The 23,670-nt window shown below is 39.3% G+C and overlaps 1 protein-coding gene across 11 annotated transcripts in view; it reads left to right on the top strand.

The window, feature by feature from the left end:
* The window catches only part of TNRC6C (trinucleotide repeat containing adaptor 6C), a 112,439-nt gene extending 90,545 nt beyond the window's left edge, over positions 1-21,894 (top strand). For 5 of the 11 annotated variants that reach the window (XM_074889474.1, XM_074889476.1, XM_074889472.1 and 2 more), the window contains 13 exons: positions 18-191; positions 1,455-1,601; positions 2,051-2,173; positions 3,225-3,308; positions 3,632-3,863; positions 5,554-5,721; positions 6,841-7,032; positions 7,180-7,323; positions 9,947-10,063; positions 12,447-12,641; positions 14,061-14,131; positions 14,867-15,006; positions 18,824-21,894. In XM_074889474.1, the coding sequence (XP_074745575.1) occupies positions 18-191; positions 1,455-1,601; positions 2,051-2,173; positions 3,225-3,308; positions 3,632-3,863; positions 5,554-5,721; positions 6,841-7,032; positions 7,180-7,323; positions 9,947-10,063; positions 12,447-12,641; positions 14,061-14,131; positions 14,867-15,006; positions 18,824-19,184 (2,148 nt within the window). In that variant the 3' untranslated portion in view covers positions 19,185-21,894. The remainder of the gene's footprint in view (positions 1-17; positions 192-1,454; positions 1,602-2,050; positions 2,174-3,224; positions 3,309-3,631; positions 3,864-5,553; positions 5,722-6,840; positions 7,033-7,179; positions 7,324-9,946; positions 10,064-12,446; positions 12,642-14,060; positions 14,132-14,866; positions 15,007-18,823) is intronic. The other 6 variants (XM_074889478.1, XM_074889475.1, XM_074889480.1 and 3 more) reach the window with 4 other exon arrangements.
* The last annotated feature ends 1,776 nt before the right edge of the window (positions 21,895-23,670 follow it).

Here is a 23,670-nt window from a genome sequence, read left to right as displayed (position 1 = left end):
CTGGGCACCGCACACAGCTCACCCTTTCTTTCTCCAATCAGGATGGCGGCCTAGTGGAAGAGCCCACTACTTCACCATTTTTGCCTTCACCAAGCCTGAAGCTCCCCCTTTCAAACAGTGCACTCCCTAATCAGACCCTGGGCGGGCTTGCCTCAGGGCTGGGCATGCAAAACTTGAATTCTTCTAGACAGGTAAGGCTGTTGGGGGAGATCCCAAGTTGAATTTCAGCTCTCTTGGACTCTGCTGCTAGTGCCCATCACTCCCCAGGGGAAAACGGTGGTTTAAACTGAAAGTGCGTGCAACATCTTTGTTCACGTGAAATATCAGTGGAGAAGCTACCTGCTGTGTGAACATTTCACATTGTAAGACATAAAACAACTGCTTAGTTGTAATTAGCCTGCTAATTACATGCATCCATTGAGAAGAGACTCTAGTGTTACGGGTTTATACCACTGAACCCTGGTATAGCCCTGCCTTGATTGATGTGAGGTTTCTTTTTTTGAGGCGTTGCTAATTGTCACAGACTCTTAAGGCAGAGACATTGCTCTAATTCATCTTTCCTGGCTGGCATAATTACTCGATGATGAGATGGGTGAGAAGTGATGGGGGCTTTTTTATTCCTGCTGTAAGTGTCAAGGCAACTCATAGCTTTGACAGGTGGTAAGAAAGAAACAGTGCTTCTAGCACCTCTGGTCAAAGAGAGCATTGCAGCAAGAGGGATGTTTTGGCCCCTGGGTAGAGCATGCTGAAAGGGAAAGGAAAGGCAAGGAGATGGAGGGGAAGATTGATAAACAGGAGACTGAGAGGCCATAAACTGCTGTTGATTATGAAAAGGTTATTTTTGCCATAGAAATTGAAGTTCCATCAAAGATAAGAAACAACAACACAGGAAAACTCTATATGGTGGCTTTTATTACGTATGTTCCTTTAAAGTTAGTTTTCTAAAGGCAATACTTGTCCAGCACTTGCAGCCCATTAAGCATATTTTTCAGAAGCGGAGACTGCCCTAATAGCATGTCCATTACCAGTAGCTTTGTAAAATGACTAAGTATAAAAACTGCCTAGTTAATTTAAGGATCGGGATGCTGTGAGTTTAATGACTGCATTCTCCTGTCCCTTCCTACACAAACACAAACCTTTTTGGCGAGTACTTTGCGTTGTTCATCTTGTGACCCTCTAGGGTTATGCATCCTTATAAAAAGCAATCTTCCAACTTAACAGTCACCCTTTGTTCAGGCATCTGTACAAAGTTTTGGAGGTTTGGGATGTTGGGTGCATGACGACCTTTGCCATGCCCGATTCTAAACCTGATTGTCAATACAGTCTGTATGTACTGGTTTCTTTATCCATGGCTGTCATAATCACTGAGGATAAAGACTGCACAGGTAAGTAACTTCCAGGCTATATGTCAAGTGATGTCTTTAAATGCCAATGTATTTCTTGCCCTGCTGTAGATACCGAGTGGCAATCTGGGTATGTTTGGCAATAGCGGAGCAGCACAAGCCAGGACCATGCAACAGCCGCAGCAACCGCCAGTGCAACCTCTTAATTCATCCCAGCCTAGTCTTCGTGCTCAAGTGCCTCAGTTTCTATCCCCTCAGGTTAGACGACACTTCCACTCATGAGTCTTCCCTTTCCCTGGAACTCTTCCATGTGCACTCTCCTCTCCATATGCATTCTGTCATGCTCCTGTTGCCTGGCTGGGTCTGTGTTGATGTATTTACTAGCCAGTAAGCGTGTTACACGGGTAAGCTGTTCTCGCGTGTATATTCTGTACGTTACCTGTGTGGGCACGTTCTTGTGTTCCTTTTTGCCAAAAGTAGTGTTTCTAGAGAGCTGAAAGTTTGTTCTCAGCTCTTCTTCCATAAATGGCTGTTTGAGTGTGGTTATTAAGATTTGTAGAGCCTCTTGTTAATTTTTTGGTAGTTCATGGCACTACTTCTGGTAATAGTAATATTTTCCAGCTAATGTCTTGAGTCTTATTAATGACTTACACAGTTGCCAGTGTTAAAAGGAAATGTACAATGTTTAATACACTGCTCTTTCTTAGGTTCAAGCACAGCTTTTGCAGTTTGCAGCAAAAAACATTGGTCTCAGCCCTGCACAGTTAACCTCGCCAATTAATAATCCTCAGCATATGACGATGTTGAACCAGCTCTATCAGCTGCAGCTGGTAAGTTAAAAGACATGACAAATAAACTCTAAATCAGAATTGAAGGCATGAAGATAAAATAAGAGAATGGCTAACTAAATTTTTAAATGGACATGACAGATCTTTAAAACAATCAGATGCTGATTTCTTTGGTAGAATTTCTTTTTAAAGAGACAAAGTCATGTTTTTTGCCTCAAGCTTTATAAATAGTCATTTGTGGAATAATTATCCTTTACAGCTGATCAGTGGAACTGAAAACTCAATTGTCCTTGTACTGGTATGAGTAACAGTATATTCTCAAACAGCACTAATCTGTGTATTACCTGCCAACGTACAAACAGCTGGGAGATTTTTGTCACAACATAACAAGAGAGAAATTTCGGTAGTGCTGGTCACCTGAGTTACCTGGAGAACTTCCTTCAGTTGCCTCACTAAATAATAAAGTGTAGGGTAAATTTCCTGTACTTAAGGGAATGTATATTAAACACATATGTAACAAGAACTACTTGTTTTTGAAAAGTGTGGTACTTCTGCTATACTTGCAAATTTTAGATACATATATATGTGAGTGTGTGTATGAAAATATTGAATTGGATTTTAAGAATATTTTTAAAAGAGATACTGCTAACAGTATTTGCTAGGGTTAAACATAAAATTGAGGATGACAGACTACCTTAGTTGCTGACCTTAATGTGGTAGTCAAACTCTTATTAGTAACAGCATTTGATACTATTATTCATTTCTGGTTATGTCTCCTAGTTTAGTGGAGCATAGCATTGATCTCATGCCATTGTAATAATTGAACAGTACCCAACTACTTGAAAAATACCTGTGCAGAACTGCTTTGGATTTTAAATTCACGTGTTTCAGAGAAACACCTTGAAAACTGGACTTAAATGTATTATAAAATACATTTGTAACACAATTGTTGCTTCTGCTTCATTGGCTGTTTTCAGAAAACTCTGTTTTCTGTCTTTTCTGTCTTTTTTATAACGTACCAGACCAGTTCAAGCAAGCTTGTTTGGCTTACTGTGTATGTTTGGACCTCTGACCTCTCATTTCTGTCTTGTAGGCGTACCAACGTTTACAAATCCAGCAGCAGATGTTACAGGCTCAGCGTAATGTTTCTGGACCCATGAGACAACAGGAGCAGCAAGTAGGTTTGCCTGCCAGTTCACTCTCCCCATTAGAGTTTGGTTTCAATAGCTTAAAGAGATTGTACTACATTATAGCAAAGCAGCTAAAGCATCCTTAGAAACAATAATGTAGTGCATGGCTTGAGTACTGAAAAGGAAAGAGTGCTGGAGTAGTAAAGCTGTTTCACAGCATTCATTTATTGGAGGAAAGCTCTTCAACCCTTAATACACTCAATTTTTATTTGTAAAGAGATCTACTGTGTTATTTCACTGTAGAGAAAGGCAGAAGAAATCTAGTGTCTTTTTGTTCAATTGAGCATTTATTGATTCTTTTTCTTGCCAGGTTGCACGTACAATCAATAACATGCAGCAGCAGATCCAGCAGCACCAGCGCCAGCTGGCCCAGGCCCTGCTTATGAAGCAGCAGCCTCCCCCTCCACATCTATCTTTGCACCCCTCTGCAGGCAAATCAGCCATGGATAGCTTTTCACCCCATCCCCAGGCTCCCGGCCTACCTGACCTGCAGACCAAAGAGCAACAGTCTTCACCGAACACCTTTGCTCCTTACCCTCTTGGTAAGTGTCCTGCATTAAAACAGTTCCATACGAAAAAGACAAGGGAGTATACTATGTGAATTCAGCATCTAAATAATTTGCTCCATAGTATAACGAATGCAGAAATACAAAAGATATGTGTATTAAATAATGTGGAAATGCTGAAACAAAATCACAGTACTGCATGCCTGTCTGGTAGCTGTTCAGGTGAACTGTGTTTGCTCACCTGCCTACAAATACCAGAACAGAAAATTTGCTTAATTATCTATCTAGGTATGTTGCTATTTATGAACTAAATATGAATGAACAGCATGATGTTGTAAAATACACAGGTGTCATATTGATAAATAGAACTATCATCTGGAAGTCATGCAAAGTCATCTTTTCATTCTAATCAGCACTGGTAAGGTGTCAGTCTATTTCAAGAAAGGTATGGATCAGTTTAAAGGAATGCAGAAAGAGTGTTGTGCAGACAATTAGGTGTTTCAAAAACATGGCTGCTAAGGAAAAAATGAAATCCTCTGCTCACTTTAGGCTAAAGAGAAGACTTGAGACATGCAGGAATCTTCAAAAATGTAAAAGATAGCTTCGAAGAAGTTCTCTTGCATGTGGCTAATGAACGTTTGTTGCATAAAAGGAGATCTAGTTAAACATTAAGGATCGTTTATTTGCTTTAAGCAAAGTAGAGTACTGGAATAAATTATCTGGAAAGTTTCAGAAATCTTCACCAGTTGTTTTGTGGTAGGTTAGACATAGATCTGTCAAATATGATTGATGTCAAAATAATTGATTCAGCCTTGAGACCGGGTGAGCAGAACAACCTTTCAGACCTGTTTTCTGTGAGTGTTTGATGTATGCTGCAGACTTCATTTACGACATAAAGGAATTAATTTAATCTCTTTGTGACTCTCTATGCTGTATGCAATAAAATTGCCAGGCTTTATCTAGCATGCAGCAGTTAGGGTGATTTTGACTGCTATGGTGAGCTGTTATAGCAGGGAGCATCAGAAGGCAAAAGAATTGATGAATTAAAGGCCTAAGTCTAAGGTTCTTATCATATCTCAGCTTCCTGTGATCTGCTAACATTCAGGATTATGTATCAAAAAGGACCCAGATTCATGTCACAGAGCATGTCAAAATTATTCCTTAGATATAGCCTGAGTGATCTTGCTCTGTGTATACACACTATATGCCCAAATAGTACGATACCAGCTCTGATGAATAGCAGCTGTTTGTGTGACCTTTTAATCAGTTGCTTTGTTTGGGATTTTTAAAATGTTGTTAGCAAAGTAAAATGGCAAACATCGTGGGGGTGTGCTGGTGAGACATTAGGAATATTTTGGCTTAGCAATTGAATGCTGCAAATTCTTCACTGGTTTAAACGTAGCATTCCAGTGCATTCTTCCAGAATGCCTTTTCTGCAACAAGTGGGGAAACTGCAGTAGAAGTACTGACAGCGTTGAAATGTTAGCCCTACATCTTTTTTCATTTCAGCACAGTTTTATCATTTTCTGAATACATGGGAGTTATACTGGTGTTCCCATAAAAGCAAAAATTCTTGACAGCAGGTTGAAAATGTGCATGGTAAATTAGTACACATACATACAGATGTCTGAAAATCCATGTCTAGTAATTTCTTTAGCTGGATTTTGAAACGCATCTTTTAAGCCTCCAATATACTATGAATATCTAATGACCTATTTCCCCTTAGCTGGACTGAACCCGAACATGAATGTAAATAACATGGACATTACTGGTGGTTTGTCAGTGAAGGACACTTCTCAGTCCCAGTCTCGCCTTCCTCAGTGGACACACCCCAACTCAATGGATAATCTGTCTAGTGCTGCTTCTTCGCTTGACCAGAACTCCAGCAAGCACGGTATGTCGCGTTTAATCTCTGTCAGTCTGGCTTTTTGAGACTTGAGTCATATTGCAATTGTAATTTTTCTCTCGTGTTACTATTTTCAGTAAGTGCTCATAAATGGTTGGTACAGAGTGCCCTTTGAGACTGATATTTTTAAGATGGTTTCTGCAGTCACATTCAGCAATGCATTAAAGCTTTTGCTATCACTTCCTACATGCAATGTAGGAATGTTTTTTCTCATTTGCTAAATTTTGTTGCTCAGAACATGGAGTTCAAGTAAAACAAGCCATTAGTGTTGGCAAAACAAGTCCCACAGGCTTCCCCTTACTCCAGATCTGCATACCTTCAATCCAAAGAAACTTTATATTGGCTTTCTCCCACAGTTTTTCCAGTATCATCAACCTTTCACAGCCAGTCCTGTACAAAGGCATGATGGATTACATAATTACCCACCCTGGGAGTTAGGAGCACAAACTTCATATTTTTCCAGAAGTGATTGCTAATCTGTTTGAACACCTTTATCCCTAACGCCTCCAGTATCCCGAGTCATTTATTCCTGTATTTCCTGTACCAAGTTTATTCTGTTAGAACATGGTGCTCTGTTAACTTCATTGTATCCTGGATTTTATTATGAGCAGTGTGAATTATTTCTTTTACAATAGTTTTTTATTCCGCAAGTAGCTGTACTGCCTGTGCCAAATTGTTGTTTGATAGTTTGTAGGAACATGAGAATGGCCATTTCAAATCATCCATCCCGTCAGCAATGAATACCTAGAGAAGGGTGAGAAGAGAGCTTGCCTACAGTGATATTCCTTAGTATGCTGTCTGAGCAAATTCCTATTTACCATCAGTGTAATGATTTGAATTACTTAGTCTCTTTTTGGCAGTAATGTAATGCAAATTTCTTGAACTTGAGTGTCTAGATTGTACCAGCAATGTATCTCTCAGCTGTAATTCCTCGTAAGGCTTCAGCAGCTGTTAAGCTTTGTTTACCGTGTTTATATTTTAATTTTCTTTTTTATCTTTGTAATACAGAAAGAAAAAAAATAATAACAAAATGTAGGGACTGATGAAATTCCATACCCAATATTAGTCCCACTCCTAAACAGAGCCTTTCCATTTCATTCATTGCAGGTGCTATACCTGGAGGTTTAAGTATTGGTCCTCCAGGAAAGTCCTCCATTGATGACTCTTATGGCCGGTATGATCTGATTCAAAACAGTGAATCGCCTGCCAGTCCACCTGTAGCTGTTCCTCACAGCTGGTCACGTGCCAAAACCGATAGTGATAAAATTTCCAATGGCTCCAGCATAAACTGGCCACCAGGTAACAAAATACAAAGCATTTGTGTTAAATTGTTGTCCTTAAAACATATTGTTGGTTTTACTTGTTGAATCCTCATGCCCTCTAATACAGAGGAACTTTGGAGAATTATGACTTTATATATTCTTCTTTTTGTTATATTTGTAACAGAGTTCCATCCAGGAGTGCCATGGAAAGGACTGCAGAATATTGATCCTGAAAATGACCCCGATGTTACTCCTGGAAGTGTTCCAACTGGGCCTACTATAAACACCACGATACAGGATGTTAATCGCTATCTTCTCAAGAGTGGAGGTAAACACACAAATGACTTTCACATCTGTGTATACTTTCATTTTCTTTCCAAAGAAGTTGACTTCATATATTAACAGATGTAGTATATTTTTGCATGTAATCCTAATATAATAATTCTTCTGCTCTGAACTTTCACTGAAAATCCAGAAATACTTGATTTAAATACGGGACTGTATTGGAGATGTAATATAAACTTCTGTGGTCACTGGAAGTTTTTGTAACCTGTAACACTTTGTTTTGAACAAGATTTCTCTCTCCATACCGACTAACCTCTTACAGACACTTTGCGAAATACTCAGAAGACACAATACAAAAGTTCCACAGTTGTTGCTGAGGCAGCAGGCTTCTGTCACACTAATTTATTGTAGCTTTGTTAGAAGATCAATCAGCAAAATGAATCAGAGCTGTTTTATCCCCAAAACCATTAAAGAAAAGAATAGGGAATTGACTAGCAAACTAGTATTTCCCAGTGCCATTTCCATGCCTTTTGTCTTGGCAGTGCTTACTCCAGAATTAAAAAGGTCCTTTCTAAAACAGTAAACCATTGGGACTATGCTACTTGTTAACTAGATGTACTGAAAGTGGATCAAGGGAAAGGTGGCTTGGTTTAATTGTGATCAGTGTGCCGAGATGGGCAAGTTATCTGCACTCTGCTAGAGCACTCTAATATGCACAGGAATAGTGTAATCAGGTGGTAAAGAAGGACCTGTCAGGATTAAAAATGTGGATTTTGTTCTAGTAGTTAAATCTGTGATACCTGTGTAGATTCTAAGTCTAAATTGTTTGCAGCTCTGGGCTTGTTAACTCAGGCGAAGGGATGTGAAGCATGAGGGAAAGGAAGCAGGGGTTTTCATTGTCTTGAATGATTTTAGTTGTCTCTTACCAGAAAGCAATCTTTATTTAAGCTGAAACATGAAGTGTTTGTGTGCATGAGTAATGTTGAACTAACTTCTAATGATCCAAATGTACTTCAAGGGGCAGGCAATCTGGATGGTTTGAAGTTATAAAAAGAAAAGTATAAAGGCATAATTCAGTCACAGTTCAGGTATGGCGCACCCAAGAAATACTCCCTTTAGGTCAAAAGCCTAGCCTTTACTGTGAGAAGTAAACAGGCCCTCAAGAGCCAAAACCTTCTGAAAAGTAGTGACTGTTGGGGTCCTGATGAGCTTTTTAGCTTGTTAATAATATAATTTTAATAAGAAGTGTGGTTGCTGAACCTGTTTCTTTATGCTTGCATAACCTAGGTGTTTGTTTCTAGGTAAAATATCTGTTATTGTCAGTACTGCTCCATATGAGATTGGTGCTTTAATGACGTGCTGCCAGGAAGAGACTGTTCTGAATACTGCAGCTTGAAGTACCCAGATTGTATTAACAGAGCTGATCTCCATTTAGAGGGCGAGACTGTGGTGTATAGCATCCTCGCACTGTACACTTAGACAAAACCTAAGCTTTTGGGTTGATTTTTGGTTTATGCTGTTTGCTAATGAAGCTTTGCAGGGTCAGCCACTATGAGCTGAAGGTCTTAGCCGTGTGGAACCAGGAACCGTTTCAGCTCTGTGAGCATATGGGCCTTTGAATCTGATATAATTCCCTCACTCCTGCCTGGGAAAGATTATTTCCTGAGAAGGCCTTGATACCGAGTTATTTTGCTTGAGACTGTCTGTATTGGTGTCCTGTGGAGCGCAGTGAGTCTGGATAAGGTAAAGTTTGGTTGGTTTCTGTTCCAGTTGAAAATACAGCCTGTGTTATTTATTGGGCTGTGAGGGATGAGATTGTCCTTTTACTTCCTCCCTTCTACCTCAGTACAGCGCTCTTTTCCGAAGAACTCACGTATTTTTATTAGTCAGTTAAATATGTTTCAGTATCGCAGTCCATCTCTGTATGTCAGGAATGATAAGTCACCTAGGGTACACACTTAATTTTGTTGGTATCTAGAGAGAATACTTCCAGCTCTTCTGGTCTTTATAATGAAGATATTTTATTTTATGTTCAGTTTCTTTCATTTCTGCCAGTAAGGAAATTGTACGTATGCTTAGATAGCTCCTCAGATTGTAAATGATTTACCACGACAGTTTCAGGCTATTTCGTTTAATGTTATCAGTTTGAGAAGAGATTGCTAAAATATATCCGTGCTTTACTGAAAGTCTGCAAAAATCTAAAAATGTTTGTGGGCATTAGGTTGTAGGAGAAGTGCTTACCTCCAGTAATTTAGGACAAATCACCCATGGTAAGAGGTTAGTTTATCATATACATCTATGCTCATCTACAGTTGCCATTGCTTAAATCAGCCGGCAGAGCACCTTTATAAATGAAGCCTGTTCCTTGAGACTAAACAGTTTAACGCTGATTTTTTGAGAGTCACGTATCTTAAAGGAAATGCAGAATTTATCTTCTGCACAGGCACTAGTACATTTGCTACTGTGCCAGCTTTCTTTTCTTTCCTACTAAAGACTTCTGCTTCCTTTATCATGCTTTCTATAACATTTCATTCCTAGACTTCAGAGACCAGGCTGATTAAGGAAAATGCCTTGCATGGTTTGTATTTGCACATAATAGATTTGCTTATGTCACATCAAACATCATATGCCCATCTTTCTTAGTTGCTTCTCTGCTGGTTCTGCAGGGTCATCCCCAACATCATCTCAGAATGCCACGCTGCCTTCATCGAGTGCCTGGCCGCTTAGTGCCTCCGGCTACAGTAGCTCTTTCAGCAGCATTGCATCCGCACCTAGCATTGCAGGTACGAAACACGGCCTTTCTACTTTCACGTCCTTCTGCATTCTGAGAAAAGGCCCTAGAAAGTGCTTTCCCAGTTATTGCAGTAGTGCTACTATAGACAGAAGCATATTTTTTAGTCCTGTGTTAGGTAGGCAGCTCTCCTGGCAGCTCTTCGGTGGTGAGCGTTGGATGGTATGCCTGGAACTGTGCTAAGGAAAAATGTATTTATTCCACGTGGTGCCACATGCTGTCGCTCTGTGTTGGCATCAAGATCTCTGAATGACTTATTTCCATTGGAACTTTGAGGAGGAATATTCTATTGTCTAGGACATCAGTAGAAACACCCCTACTAGACCCTTCCAGTGAGAGCTGGTAGAAAATTTCTGTTAATAAACTCACTGTTAAAAGTGAACCGTCTTCAGCTCAGGAAAAGCATTAGTAGTACCTCAAGGAGGCACTCTGCATGGCTGTGGAGGGGTTGGGTTTGGGGGCTCTTCCATGTCTTTTAATAGTCAATCCAAAGCCTGATGATCCCCTATATGGCTGAGCTTGTAGATGGTCTAAATAATTACCCCATTCTTTTTAATGAGCATTCTGGAGCATTTCTGTCTGCAAATCATGGAAACTGCTTGTGAACTGGCTACCTAAATATCCAGTTTGTCCCATTATAAAAATGTGTTGGAGCCGTTGTGTGGATTGCATTAGCATTTTCATATCTAATCAATGAAAACCTTGCACTTTGAATAAATGAAGCTGCAGCCTCCAGGTCGTGCTGCAGAATGCAAAACAAAAAGGGTTTGTTTGAAATGTTTTCCTCCAATGAAAGGAAAAGAAAGGAATGGCTTGCTTTTCTTTTATCTGCCGGGCATTTCTGCTTTACTTGCTTTTTTATTTTTTTGCAGTGTCATCTAATCTTTGTGTTAACCCCATAAGAAGTAGTGACATAGCAACATCTAATCTGTGGTAATGTGTGTGTATCATGTGCTACATCGCAGGCTGAGCTGCTCTGAGTTGCAAAACTCAGACTTTCCCTTTCCTCCCCATAATTTTACCCTTGTTAATGTCTTTGTCATCATCGTCAAATTATTTTTGTTGCTACAGTTTGCAAAAAGATGGGAGAGTGGTTGCCCTTTCACTTGAATTGTTACGATTCAGTATAAAATCATTGAGTTAAATGATACAAATAAATGGAGGCAATTTGAGGAGTGCGTGTGTGTATATAACTGAGGCTGTGATTTGGTGACTGGTAAATTTGGCTTTAAGGACTAATAAAAAATCCTCAATGTCTGCCTCATGCAAAGCACTGATTCAGTACAAGCTTTATCTGCCAGTTCAAATCTGGTTTTAAAAAGAATCACAAGACTTTTGTATCTTGGACTTTGTCAGACCAAATATTTTCTTACTGTCTTCTGCAATCAACATTAAAGCACTAAGGCAGCATAATACAATATTATTTGCTCTGGCAGAAAATGCAGTGATGTGACCACCCATTTCAGTCAAACATGTGCTGCTGCTGTTAGTAGCCGTGGGACTGTGCTATGACAAGAAAATTGGACTCTTAAATTTCACAACTTAGGTTGGTACAAGGAGGAAAGGCAGGGATGTGTAAGTCTAAAGGTGAATAAAGGATTTTGTTGTGGTATACATAGTTGGAATCAATTTTGTCTGCCATTCTGAATGCTAAACTGTTGTTCTTAGTTTTTGTATTATTTTATAAAATTCGGATTTGGCAGGAACTGTAGTAAAACAGTTTAAAAACTGTTTAGGGAAATAACAAACTGAACAGTAAAAAGTTACGAAGAGTGACAGGTTGTGCTATGGCCTAATCTTCTGAAGACTTCTTTTTTCTCAAAGACACTTGGAAAAAAGAGTATCTGTTACTTTGAATATTCAGAAATACAGTTTTTGTTGGTCTTTGATCCTTGGAATTTTAATAATATATCAGAAGAACATATTGATATACTGGTTAATTTATATTAGATAAAATGACTTGTGTAAGAAAAAGTGGTTAAGTTCTATTAAACCTTTGAGAGAGAGAATCTCAAAGTGTTTCATTATAATTTTGATGAAATTTGATTTCAAATACTTAAGTCCATTTCCTGGTCTTTTTTCATGTATTGTCTTTTACATGAAAGCAAAATAGCAGGAGATTTTAAAAAGGGAAGTGTATATGTATCAGGTGTGAGATTCATTAAATACAAAGTTCTTTGAAAATGTAAATACTAGGGTAAGTAGGTTCAAGGGATATAGGCTTTATCTCACTGGATGGTACAGAATGCTATTCTTTTCTCTCCCGAAAAGTTGGAAGAATATAGTCAATGCAGAAGCTTGATGATTACCCATCCAGCTTGGTTTAACAGTTGTTGCTAACTAAAAATACAAAAATGTATGTTCTTCTATTGCAGGTAAATTGTCAGACATCAAGTCTACGTGGTCCTCTGGCCCAATCTCTCACACACAAGCCTCTCTGTCCCATGAACTATGGAAGGTACCGAGAAACACTACTGCTCCTACGAGACCACCTCCAGGCTTAACAAACACCAAGCCATCATCTACATGGGGTGCCAGTCCCCTGGGTTGGACCAGCTCTTACTCCTCTGGTACTCTTGACTTCTGTGTTTTGTAACACCTCAGTGCTACCTTTTTAATAATTGTTTGCTTTTATTTTGTGTTACAATAGTGAGGCACCCCATAGCTGTGCATTAGGTTCCAGAAACTTGAGGTTTAGTGCAAGTATTACAGAGTCACAGAATCATCTAGGTTGGAAAAGACCTTCAGGATCATCAGATTGTGTCTGTTTTGGGGATATGAAGTTCATGTCTGTTCATTTTAGTTAGCATAAGTTGTAAATGAAGCTGTCATCTTTCAGGTGGTCATATTAGCAATTTTACATAGGAATTGCCAAATTATTTCCAACTAGGATGTTTTTCCATTTCTTGAATTTCTAAAAATATATTTTAAACATGTTTCTTGTTTTGTGGTATGATCTGTGACTGCCTACAAGATGAGCGAATCAGCCCATGAAATTTAATATGGAACACATTTTTGGAGCATGGATGTGAAGCATTTAGGACCTGATGGCATTGCGGGGCCATCAGGGAATGTCTTAATTTTTTCATGCAGGCTCTTTTCTGAGGTGGTGGTGTGTTGCTTAAATACAAATATGAGAAACCATGGATCTGGCAATATAAATATATCTATATCTATATATCTCATGTTTGTTGGTGAAGTACTGTCAGCTTCTCAAGTATGACACCTGCTTTATAAAGCTGACTATTAATCTGCTTCCACTTACTTGGGAATTAAACATTCTTCCCTCTTCTTGCCATTTATTTTGTCTCTGTTTTCTTCACCAAAACCCCACCTGGTGGGCAGATATTGCTGATGCCAGGATTCCCCCTGGAGCCTGAGTGTGGTCACGCCTGTGACTACAGAAGTACTGCGGTTTCTCAAATGCCACTCATAAATACCAAGCTTGTACAGTTTCTCATTGTAAAACACCAAGCTGAAGTTGGAAAAGCAGGTTTTGTTGGTTATGTCCTTGTATCTTTAATCAGAACACTGTCAGTGCAGAAATATGTTTTGAATAAGTCATACACATTAATCTATCATTGGCAAGATAGCAGAATACTGCAGTGCTGTAAAAATCTTTAATAGCAAGCAGCAATCTGAGCTTGGACATCTGAATTGCTTTTAAAATGTGTCTTCCAGATTAATTCTAATGTAACTTGAAGATACAGTTTGTTGCAGTGTCATACCTGCATCCGTTAGTTTTCTAATGGTTATTGTGGGAACGTGAAAAATGCCACAGATCTTTTAAATGTAACAAAAGCAGGTTTTCACTCAGCAGCCTTTCATTCCAAAGACGACAATAAATCAAGACATGAGGAAACTGCTGTAGGATTTGTTTTCAGTAGCAGTAACGCTTGCTAGTATGTTGTGATTCCAGCTAAGTTTTCTTCTTGTTATATGCTCTCCACACCATGATAAAATGTTTTGTTGTGGAATTTGTATTGTAGGTTCTGCATGGAGTACTGACAGCTCAGGGAGAACAAGCAGCTGGCTGGTTCTTCGAAACCTCACACCCCAGGTAAATAGAATTGTACATAACTAGTTATGAAAAGAGACTTGTCACATTTAAGAGATAAGAACGTTTATCAGCCTTGGTCATTTGGTTCGTTTGAAGGGAAAATAATTATTCTGTATTGATTACAAGTGTCTGTCTTCTACAGGGAGTTTTTTAAGTTTTCAAAGTGCTGTCAAATCAAGTATGAACTTTTTAAGACTGTAATGAGTCATTCAGTGTGCATCATTTATGTATGTGTAAGTATGGAGGTGAATGATGTTTTAAAGCAGATACAGAAATGTTAAATCTGCTTTTCCTATGGGTTTTTTTTTTTTTGTTCTTCTAAGTCTGTCAAATCCTCTAGTCCTCCACTAATGTCATTCACAAGGAAAAACATAAGTCACAAAGCCTTGAATGTAGACATCCAATTTAATCTTGGGGAAAATTTAGTTATATTTATGAACAATGTGTTTTTCCTTTGACTTATTTCTGGACTTCTGTGGACTAATGATAAAGATAATTTCTGTCACCTAAATTGGGAAATTTTGTGCACTGGACTGTAGAGAAGCCTTAAAAAGACAGGATGTCTCACTCAGTGAAGACAGTGATAAGCGGATAATTAAATTCTTACAGAAGAAAAACTTTTTTTTCTTTCACCTGCACTTACTCTCTAGCTTTTAAAACTTATTCAGTTAACAAGCGTTTAAAGTAAAATCACAAAAATACAGATAACCATTTCCCTACCTTCCCTCTTACCAGATCGATGGTTCCACACTGCGGACACTGTGTTTGCAACATGGCCCTCTGATAACATTCCACTTGAACCTGACACAAGGGAATGCTGTGGTCCGATACAGTTCCAAGGAAGAAGCAGCCAAGGCCCAAAAGTCTCTGCATATGTACGTTTCTTCTCTCTTTCCTTTGTTGTGAACCCAGGTTTATCTCAGAAACTATTTTCTTAGGCATTTATTTACTAGGTCTTGGAACTGATCACTAGTTAGTTTAATCTGATTTTCAAAATTATGTAATGAGAGAGCGAAAAAAATAATTGAGGACTAGATACTCATATACTACTGAATAAGAGGTCATTACAAAACTTGATACTAGATATTTGTCATTACTAATGTGCTCAGTAAGGATTTGTCATATAAGGTTGCAAAGAATTTGTAAGGTGTGATAAAAATTCCAAAGGAAGCTCGGAGAGCATGAGACAGATTTTAGCTTTAGAGAGCAACAGAAAGGACAAAACGATGATAAATAATGAACATGTTCATGGTGCTCACCTTTTTTAAAGGAGTTATGAAAGAAATTGAAGAAATGTGTGACAACAAAATGTGCTTTTGAGGTGTTTTAAAATCCTTGGGACTAATTGACATACTACGCAAGAGCTGGCGTGATAAAATCAGTGACAACAGAGGAAGGATTAAGAATACAGAGACTGATGTTTCAAAAGAATACTTGGGTGCTCAAGAGTTGGAAAGCAATTTTCTTTATCAACAGGTTATAGCATGAGTATAATGAAAAATACTGATCATAGCAGAAACATTGTCTGGAACTAGCTGTACTACTGGCCTGATTACCTTCCCTATACTTAGAAACTTAGGAGCAATGGTTACTCCATGTGTAAAGTTGCAACTACTTTCCCATTGTGAACCTGATTAACAGAAAGTGTAGTAATAATAATTATATTAATGACTGTGTTGCTTTTTTAACTGTTGACCTTTCCTTAATTAAATATTCCAAAGCAGCATTTGGAACAATGACCCATCTTAGTTATACCAGTTCAGATGTGGGCATCAGGTAAAAGAAATAATGCCAAAGGCAAAATTAATATGTGACTTTAAAGATAAGTGCTTATTTCAAATATGTAAATGGAAATTTCCTTCCATATCAGTGATCTGGAAGGCCTCTGTTTAAATTGTTTTTTTAATAGGTTGTGGCATAACTATAGTTACGCTGCTGGCAAGGACAGGACACCTCTCCCTGAATGAAGAGGGTCGAGCTCTCTCTGTGTTTGGTTTTCTGGCAGGGTGACAGTGGTAAATCACAATGGGATCTGTGGAAGCCAACAGGACAGTATTAGAGTTCCAAGAGATATCAGCCACTATCAGTTTCACAGATAAATGTTTACATGGAGTTGATCACTGCACAATAATACATCGCAGAGCCAACAGTTTCAGATTCCATCTGAGTTGACAGGAGAATAGCTTGCTCACATTCCCCATCTGGTTATGAGGGGGTTTTTGATATGTAAATTAGGAGCAGCAATGATTAATACTTTTTGAAAATTAATGTAAAATTTTATGAAGAACGCATAGTTTTCAAAGACTGCATTTGGATCTCTTCGCTTACATGTTTAGTAAAGGCAGGAATTCTTGAGGAGTGATTTTCAGCAAGGAGCAGTTGCACAAACCCAGCTTGTTGACTGAGTGCTTCCAAGCCAGAGGCTGTGGTCAGGCGGTGAGGGGCAACAGCCATTACAAACACGTTTGTATTCCAACAAAAGCGCCGTTTGTTAATGTCTGTGTTCAGATTTACATGCCATGCAGTGGTGAGACTGAACTAACACAGAGAACCTGGGGGTTTAGGCAGACAGTGCCAGGTAGATTTGTCTTCCATTCTCCTTTAAAAGATCTTAGGTTGCAAAATAAATTCTAGAAGAAAATAAAATTAGGTTCTTGGAAGAAATCTGCATCCATGGCATTAGTCATGCAGTTATTCTTGTCAAACATATACAAAGGAAATTAATTTTAAACATACTATTAAAACAAGTGAGGTTTCAGGAAGCAGGGTGGGGGAGGAGGAGAGACAAAATCTTCAACTTTGCAGGATGAGTGGAGAGTTGCCTTGAAGTACAAATCAGTTTTTGGAGTACAGATGTTGGAACGGTGTTCCCAACACAGCCAGTGCATTTCAAGTGTATTTTTAAAACAAAATTGGAATAAGCATTAGACACAGAAGAGTTGAACTGTACAGTGAAGAGTTAATGTTAAGCATTGTGATGGAGTAAGACCTTTAAAGGTATGAAAGCATACTTGTTAGTTACATGTGAAAAAAGAAGGATTCTCTAATCTTTCTGAGTCTCCTAAGCCTTCTGAGAATATTTAAAAAAGGACCTCATGGTCTGGAGCTCCCCTTTGCTGCGTTATATGATGCATTGTTAGATCTACATTTTGTATCTTATCTTCTCAGTAAAGCAAAGTGCCTTAGTTACTACAGGTCCCAGTGCTCAGAAATAATAAGAGCTACAATATTTATGCAGAAGTGGAGAAAGGAAGCAGTGTTACCAGGTGCTTGAGCACAGACTGAGAAACAGCATTTCAGCCTTTGCTGTAACTAGAAAGTTACCATCAAGTGTGATGGCTGTAGACATCCTGAGGTGCAAGATGTCTGAATTTTATTCTGCTCATATATTTAGCAGATTTAAAAAAACCCCAACCAAACAAAAAAAACCAACCAACCCAGAGAGAGACTTCTTTTCCTGGTTAGTTGATTGTAAAATACACAGCAAATGATTGAATCTGTTGCAGGATTTAAATACTAGACTATATTCTTTGATGACAAATTAATGTGAGGAGAATAGGTTTTGAAAATGTATTATAATAAATTTGTCATTATTGGCATTATTTGTTACTGATACTGCTGGTATGCTTGTATCTTTATGCCTAAATAGACTACAGTCTCCCATGATGCATGTTAGTTAAATGAGGTGGTCTCCACACATACGGCTTTGTGTGTTTACCTATGGATGTAGAAAGGTAAATAGAAAATAGGGTAGAGAATCATAGAATCACAGAACGGTTTGGGTTAGAAGGGACCTTAAAGGTCATCTAGTCCAACCCCCCTGCCATGGGCAGGGGCACCTTCCACTAGCCCAGGTTGCCCAAAGCCCTGTCCAACCTGGCCTTGAACCCTTCCAGGGAGGGGGCAGCCACAGCTTCTCTGGGCAACCTGTGCCAGGGCCTCACCACCCTCACAGGGAAGAATTTCTTCCTTAGATCTAATCTAAATCTGCCGGTTTTCAGTTCAAAACCGTTATCCCTTGTACTATCCCTACACCCCTGATCAAGAGTTCCCTCCCCATCTTTCCTGTAGCTCCTTTAAGTCCTGGGAGGCCGCTCTAAGGTGTCCCTGGAGCCTTCTCTTCTCCAGGATGAACAACCCCAACTCTCTCAGCCTGTCCTCACAGGGGAGGTGCTCCAGCCCCTGAGCATCTTTGTGGCCTCCTGTGGCCCGGCTGGAGCAGGTCCGTGTCCTTCTGCTGTTGCTGCCCCCAGAGCTGGACCCAGCACTGCGGGGGGGGTCTCACAAGAGCAGAGGAGGAGAATCCCCTCCCTTGACCTGCTGGCCACACTGCTCTGGGTGCAGCCCAGGACACGGTTGGCTCTCTCTGGCTGACTCACAGTCAGTTTTCCATCCACTAATCCCCCCAAGTCCTTCTCAGGGCTGCTCTCAATCCACTCATTACCCAGCCTGTATTTATGCTTGGGATTGGCCTGACCCATGGGCAGGACCTTGCACTTGGCCTTGTTGTACTTCATGAAAAGTACTCTTTGTTTAAGAGACAGGGATTGCTAAAAGTGAGCAGGTGTGGCATAACTCTTCACCTGCAATTCAACTTGGGGGAACATGGATTTACATCTGTCTGGGATATGTCCAACAGTGCCTTTTGCACCCCTTGTTTCATGTTGCTGCACCTTTTGTTTTTGTCCTCAGGTGTGTCCTGGGAAACACTACCATCCTGGCCGAGTTTGCTGGTGAAGAAGAAGTCAACCGTTTCTTAGCACAAGGCCAGCCACTGCCGCCCACCTCCAGCTGGCAGTCCAACACTGGAACCAACCAGACGCGCCTGGGCTCCTCGAGCAGCTCTCACGGCTTGGTGCGCAACGACGCCGGCCACTGGAACACTCCCTGCCTGGGGGGCAAGGGGAGCAGCGACCTGCTGTGGGGTGGGGTGCCTCAGTACTCCAGCAGCCTTTGGGGACCCCCGAGCACCGACGACGGCAGAGTTATCGGAAGCCCGACACCTTTGAATACTCTTCTTCCGGGTGATCTTCTCAGTGGGGAGTCCATCTAGGAAACAAGAGAAACAAAATGGAAATAACAATCATCAGCACTAAAGGAAAAATAAAAATTGTAACCCTTTCCAGTCCCGGGCTTGATGAAGAATCCAGCTTTAACAGATCAGACTGGCAGCCCTTTTTAGTACCTCTGTCCAATATCGAATATGAAACTGCAGAAGTCCTTGTGAACTGTTCATGAAACAGTATGGGCTACTTTTGGTCAGTGTCACATGCTAATGACAGGTTTTATTTTTTTCATGGCTTTTTGTTTTATGTTGTCTTTTTATGTTTGTATGGTGTTTTTCAAAACAAAGTATAAAAAGCTGCTTAGAATAGGTCTATCATGAAGGGCACTTTTCAGAATTTGGGCTGGAAAGGGTTATTTTATCAACTGGGGGGGGAAGGGGAAATGAAAGCCTATTTAAAATGAGCCTGTGACTATTATGCACATTACCAGAGGCGGACCCAGTAATCAGAAAGGGTGAAGTGTGATATTTACCATTGGTACAGAAAAGTAATGAATCTGAATGGTAACTATTGACTGTACAGGTTGAGCGGGGTGGGGGGAGGGAGGGCAGGGTTGGGGTATCTCTGTGTCCACTACTCCCATGGATCTGCCTATGCACATTACCCTTGTTTCATTACTTTTTCATGTCATTTTTTTAATCCCAAAAATATAAAAAGTAAACAAAAAACCACAAAAAAAACAACAAAAAAAGAAAAAAAAAAACAACAAAAAAAAAACATATCAACATGCAAATACTTGAATCCAGCAGGCCAATAACAAAATGTGAACACTTTTTAAGTCTAATTATTACACTTCCAGGTCGGCATCAGTACACAAAAAACAGGCTCTAAGAATTTTTTTTAACGTTCAGACTATATGTTTTCGTTGGAACAGATGTATGTATGTGAGTGTGCTTGTGTGTGTGTGTGTGCGTGTATGTGTGTGCCCACGTGTGGTTTAACTAAAAGTGTGAATTTTTTCCTTTTATTCAGTATATGCTTTTTATTTGCTCATTGGTCAAATGTTTAATTGTTATTAGCTTCTAACTTTGCACTGAGTGTCCGCAGCCCTTCTTGTAGCTAATCCTATAATGTTAAAAAGAAAAAAAAAAAGAAAAAAAAAAAAAGAAACTGATAGAAGGGGCCGGCGACAATTCACGTGTAAATGTTTACTCAAGGACTCTTATCGCATTTTAAAAATTACAGTGTGTATCTCTGGAGAATAATATGTATATCTACCTTTAGCGGCTTTTTATTGTGGACTAATGCAAGAAAATTATTACCGGAGTATTGCACCATTTTTCCATTCGGAATATAAAGTTTAAAAAAAATACTCTTGTTGAACTGTGGCCATAGATAATTGTAAAGAGTTGATAGTTCCCTTGCAAGCAGGAACAGAAACAAGCACTTGGACATAGGTTTTGACTGCTTTTGGAGGAGCCAGGAGTTTTGGCTCCCACCTGTTTACAGACCTTTTTTTCTCATTCAAACTTTAAAATAAAAAAGGAATTTAAAAAAAAAAAAAAAAAGAAAAAAAAAGACTTCCATCGTAAAGAAAACTATTTTCAGAATGAAGATATGCTACTTCAGAGCTCTGGGATTGAACAGTGTTGTTGTATTATTCTTTTCTTTGGCCATTGCTGTGTACTATTTTTGTTGTTGTTTTCCTCCTCTTCGTCAAAGTGGCGAAAACTTTGTGATCACTATCTTGCACATGGTGGAAGATGTCTCAGGAAAGCCGGGTTTCCCGAGGAGCAACTCCACACCATTTCATGTATTTTTAAAACCCAACTCCTAGCACTGAAGATATTATTAAAAAACAAAATAAAATAAAAAAAAGACAGTAAGAAAGAAGAAAATACCTAATCTAATGTGTAGCAGTTACATATTTACCAAATAATGGACTCAAAAGAAATAGATGTTTGAAGAGTGCTTTATATATTAAAAAATCGCTTTATGTTTAAAAAAAGATCAATGTTTTTGATTGTTTTGAAAGGAAGAAAGACAATGGAATAACATACACTTCAAGTATGTTTTAAAAATTATATGAACATTGTGCTCCCTGCCTGCTTGGATCAGGAAACTTGTGCATTACTTTTTTTTTTTTTTTTTTTTTTTTGGAAGATTAGCTTTTTAATGGTTTTATCAGATTTAAAGGGTCCTGCAAGATTGCAAATTAACAAAAGCTGGTTTTATAGAGGATCATGAACTATGCACAAACTGGGTTCAAGACTTGTTTTTTTTTCTCAAGTTTTAGTAGTGTATTTAGCTGAATAACCTTTCCTCAGAGTAATTGCATCTCATTGCCATTACACGCCTCCTACATATATATTTTATATATATATACACACACACACTTATATAAAATATGTATGTGTGTATGTGCGTGTTTACATACAATTTTCCATGCTGAAGTTTAGCATTGAGTTGTAGAAAAACTCCTGATATTTTAAAATTGGGAATGAAAATTTTTGTTTGGGGGGGTGGGGGTGGGGGGTGGGTTTTTGTTTTGGGGTTTTGGTTTTTTTTGGCCTTTCCTTTTGAATTAAAGATGTCTGTAACTCTGAGATTAAAAAAAAAAAAACAATTGTGGCTTTTAATGTTTATTCTCCTCATAGAATGTGATTGTTAAAGAACATGCACCGAAAGTTGCTTTCAAGAGTACGAAGATTCTTTGAAACTTAATAAATTGCAGTTTTTTCTTGGCTGTTCAAATAATGTGTATTTTTCTTTTGTGCAGGGGATACTAAAAAAATATATATTGTTAAATCTGTTACTGGAAGAAGTTTAACTCTTTCAATATTAATGAGAATTAAGTGTACAGCCAGGCAAATCACTCCTGTAAGTGTAGTCACACACTTTGAATCTGTGCTTGTTGGTGATGGCATTCTCATAAGCTTGTACCATGAACGCTTTGCATATCGCATCCAAAAGAGTGATGCCTAAGAAGCAGTAATCATCTTTTGGTTAGAATTATGTTTTTCTCATTTATTCATGTCTTTAGTGATACAGTAGCTGAGTTGTTAACACTTTGACTGTTGCAAGGCTGAAGGCTCCTCTCTAGCTCTAGCATTCAGTCACCCCGTAGCCTCCCATTTTCTGGACGTGGATGTCTCCAGCTCTACATGGCCAGTTCCACTAAATTTTATGAGATGGGCAAATAGCCTGTAAATAGGGTAGAAACACCAAAGTATTTTTATGTTTGGCCTTTCAGATTTTGAAATTAAGGGAGATATTTACAGTGGCTGACATTAGGCATAGGAGGCGAATCACAGAAGGCTCGTGGAGGGACCCAAACTTGCTCCATCTCCCTTGTCTAAAGACGAGCTCACATTCTGCTCCCGCCTCCATCAAACCAGTTCTTTACGTCCTGGTGGCACTGGGGTGAGCTGTGCTCAGAGCGTGGTTCACAGCGGCTCAGCCCCAGGTCTCCGGTAGGTACGAGTTTGTACAGCAAAACTCATCCCACTAACTCATTTGAGAAGGAATAAAACTAACGTGAAGAACTGGATTCAGAAAGCAGTTCCGAGCCCTGAACAACTCCCTGCGCTGCGGCTGCAGCCCTGGGCTGTCGCTACTCTGCCGTACCTGGGCTTTTTGTAAGGAAGATGCGTGGGGCGGGGGGACCCCAACAGCTCCTGAGAGTTTGCAGTTTGCTGGCAGATAGGATACAGTTAAAAAGTAGGGTAAGTTCTGATACCAAACAGCTGAAATATCCAGTCTGAAGCCTGTTCTGCTGATTTTTTTATTGATACTGCCCCAAAGTTGCACAGCTGTTGCCACAGTTGTTTTTTTACTGTGAACTGCTTCCCCTCTCATCTCTTTTTTTTTTTTTTTTCCCCTCCCAGGTGTTTGTAATGAAACTCGTAGAAGAGAGTTGCCTTCCTTCTTTTCATTGCTTTTTTTTTTCTTGTTGGCTTTGTATTTTGTTTGGGTTTTTTCCTTAGGAAGGAGGGCGTTCAGTTTCGGTGTCCCTGGGTTTTGTTTGCCTAGACATCAAAGGCCATTATGGAGTCAGATGTTTTAGCTAACAAGAGCTTTTGTCTTCCATAAGGTTGGCAGAGATGGCTTTTTGTAAGTCAGATGCGCTCTTAAAACTTAGTATCCACCCTGGTGTGTTAAAGGAAATGTAGCTTTTGGCCAATATCAATCTTTTAGTGTTTGTGTTGCTCTTTTTATTTTCAGCGTCATACTCTTCTCTGCTTTAATGCTATCTGGTATTTATGAAATTGTAAAGATAGCCCCTGATGATAAGGATTCTCCGTATGGCTCCAGAATCTTTACAAGATAACATTTTTAACAATTTGTGTTTTTCTGTATATGGCATTTACTGTATCCTCCATAGCACTTGCACTGCATGGCTCCCCTGTCTTTAGGCCAAGAGAATTTCTCTTTCCTAAGTGGTCTGAAACTGTCAAACTTCTTCTTAGTTACTTGTCTAGTTTGTGGGTGGCACTGGCAGAGCAGATCATTTTGCTATTCTGCTCCAGAAAT

This window comes from Strix uralensis, chromosome 19 (assembly GCF_047716275.1).
Source record: "Strix uralensis isolate ZFMK-TIS-50842 chromosome 19, bStrUra1, whole genome shotgun sequence".
Taxonomy (NCBI): Eukaryota; Metazoa; Chordata; class Aves; order Strigiformes; family Strigidae; genus Strix; species Strix uralensis.
This window is presented reverse-complemented; position numbering and strand designations above follow the sequence as displayed.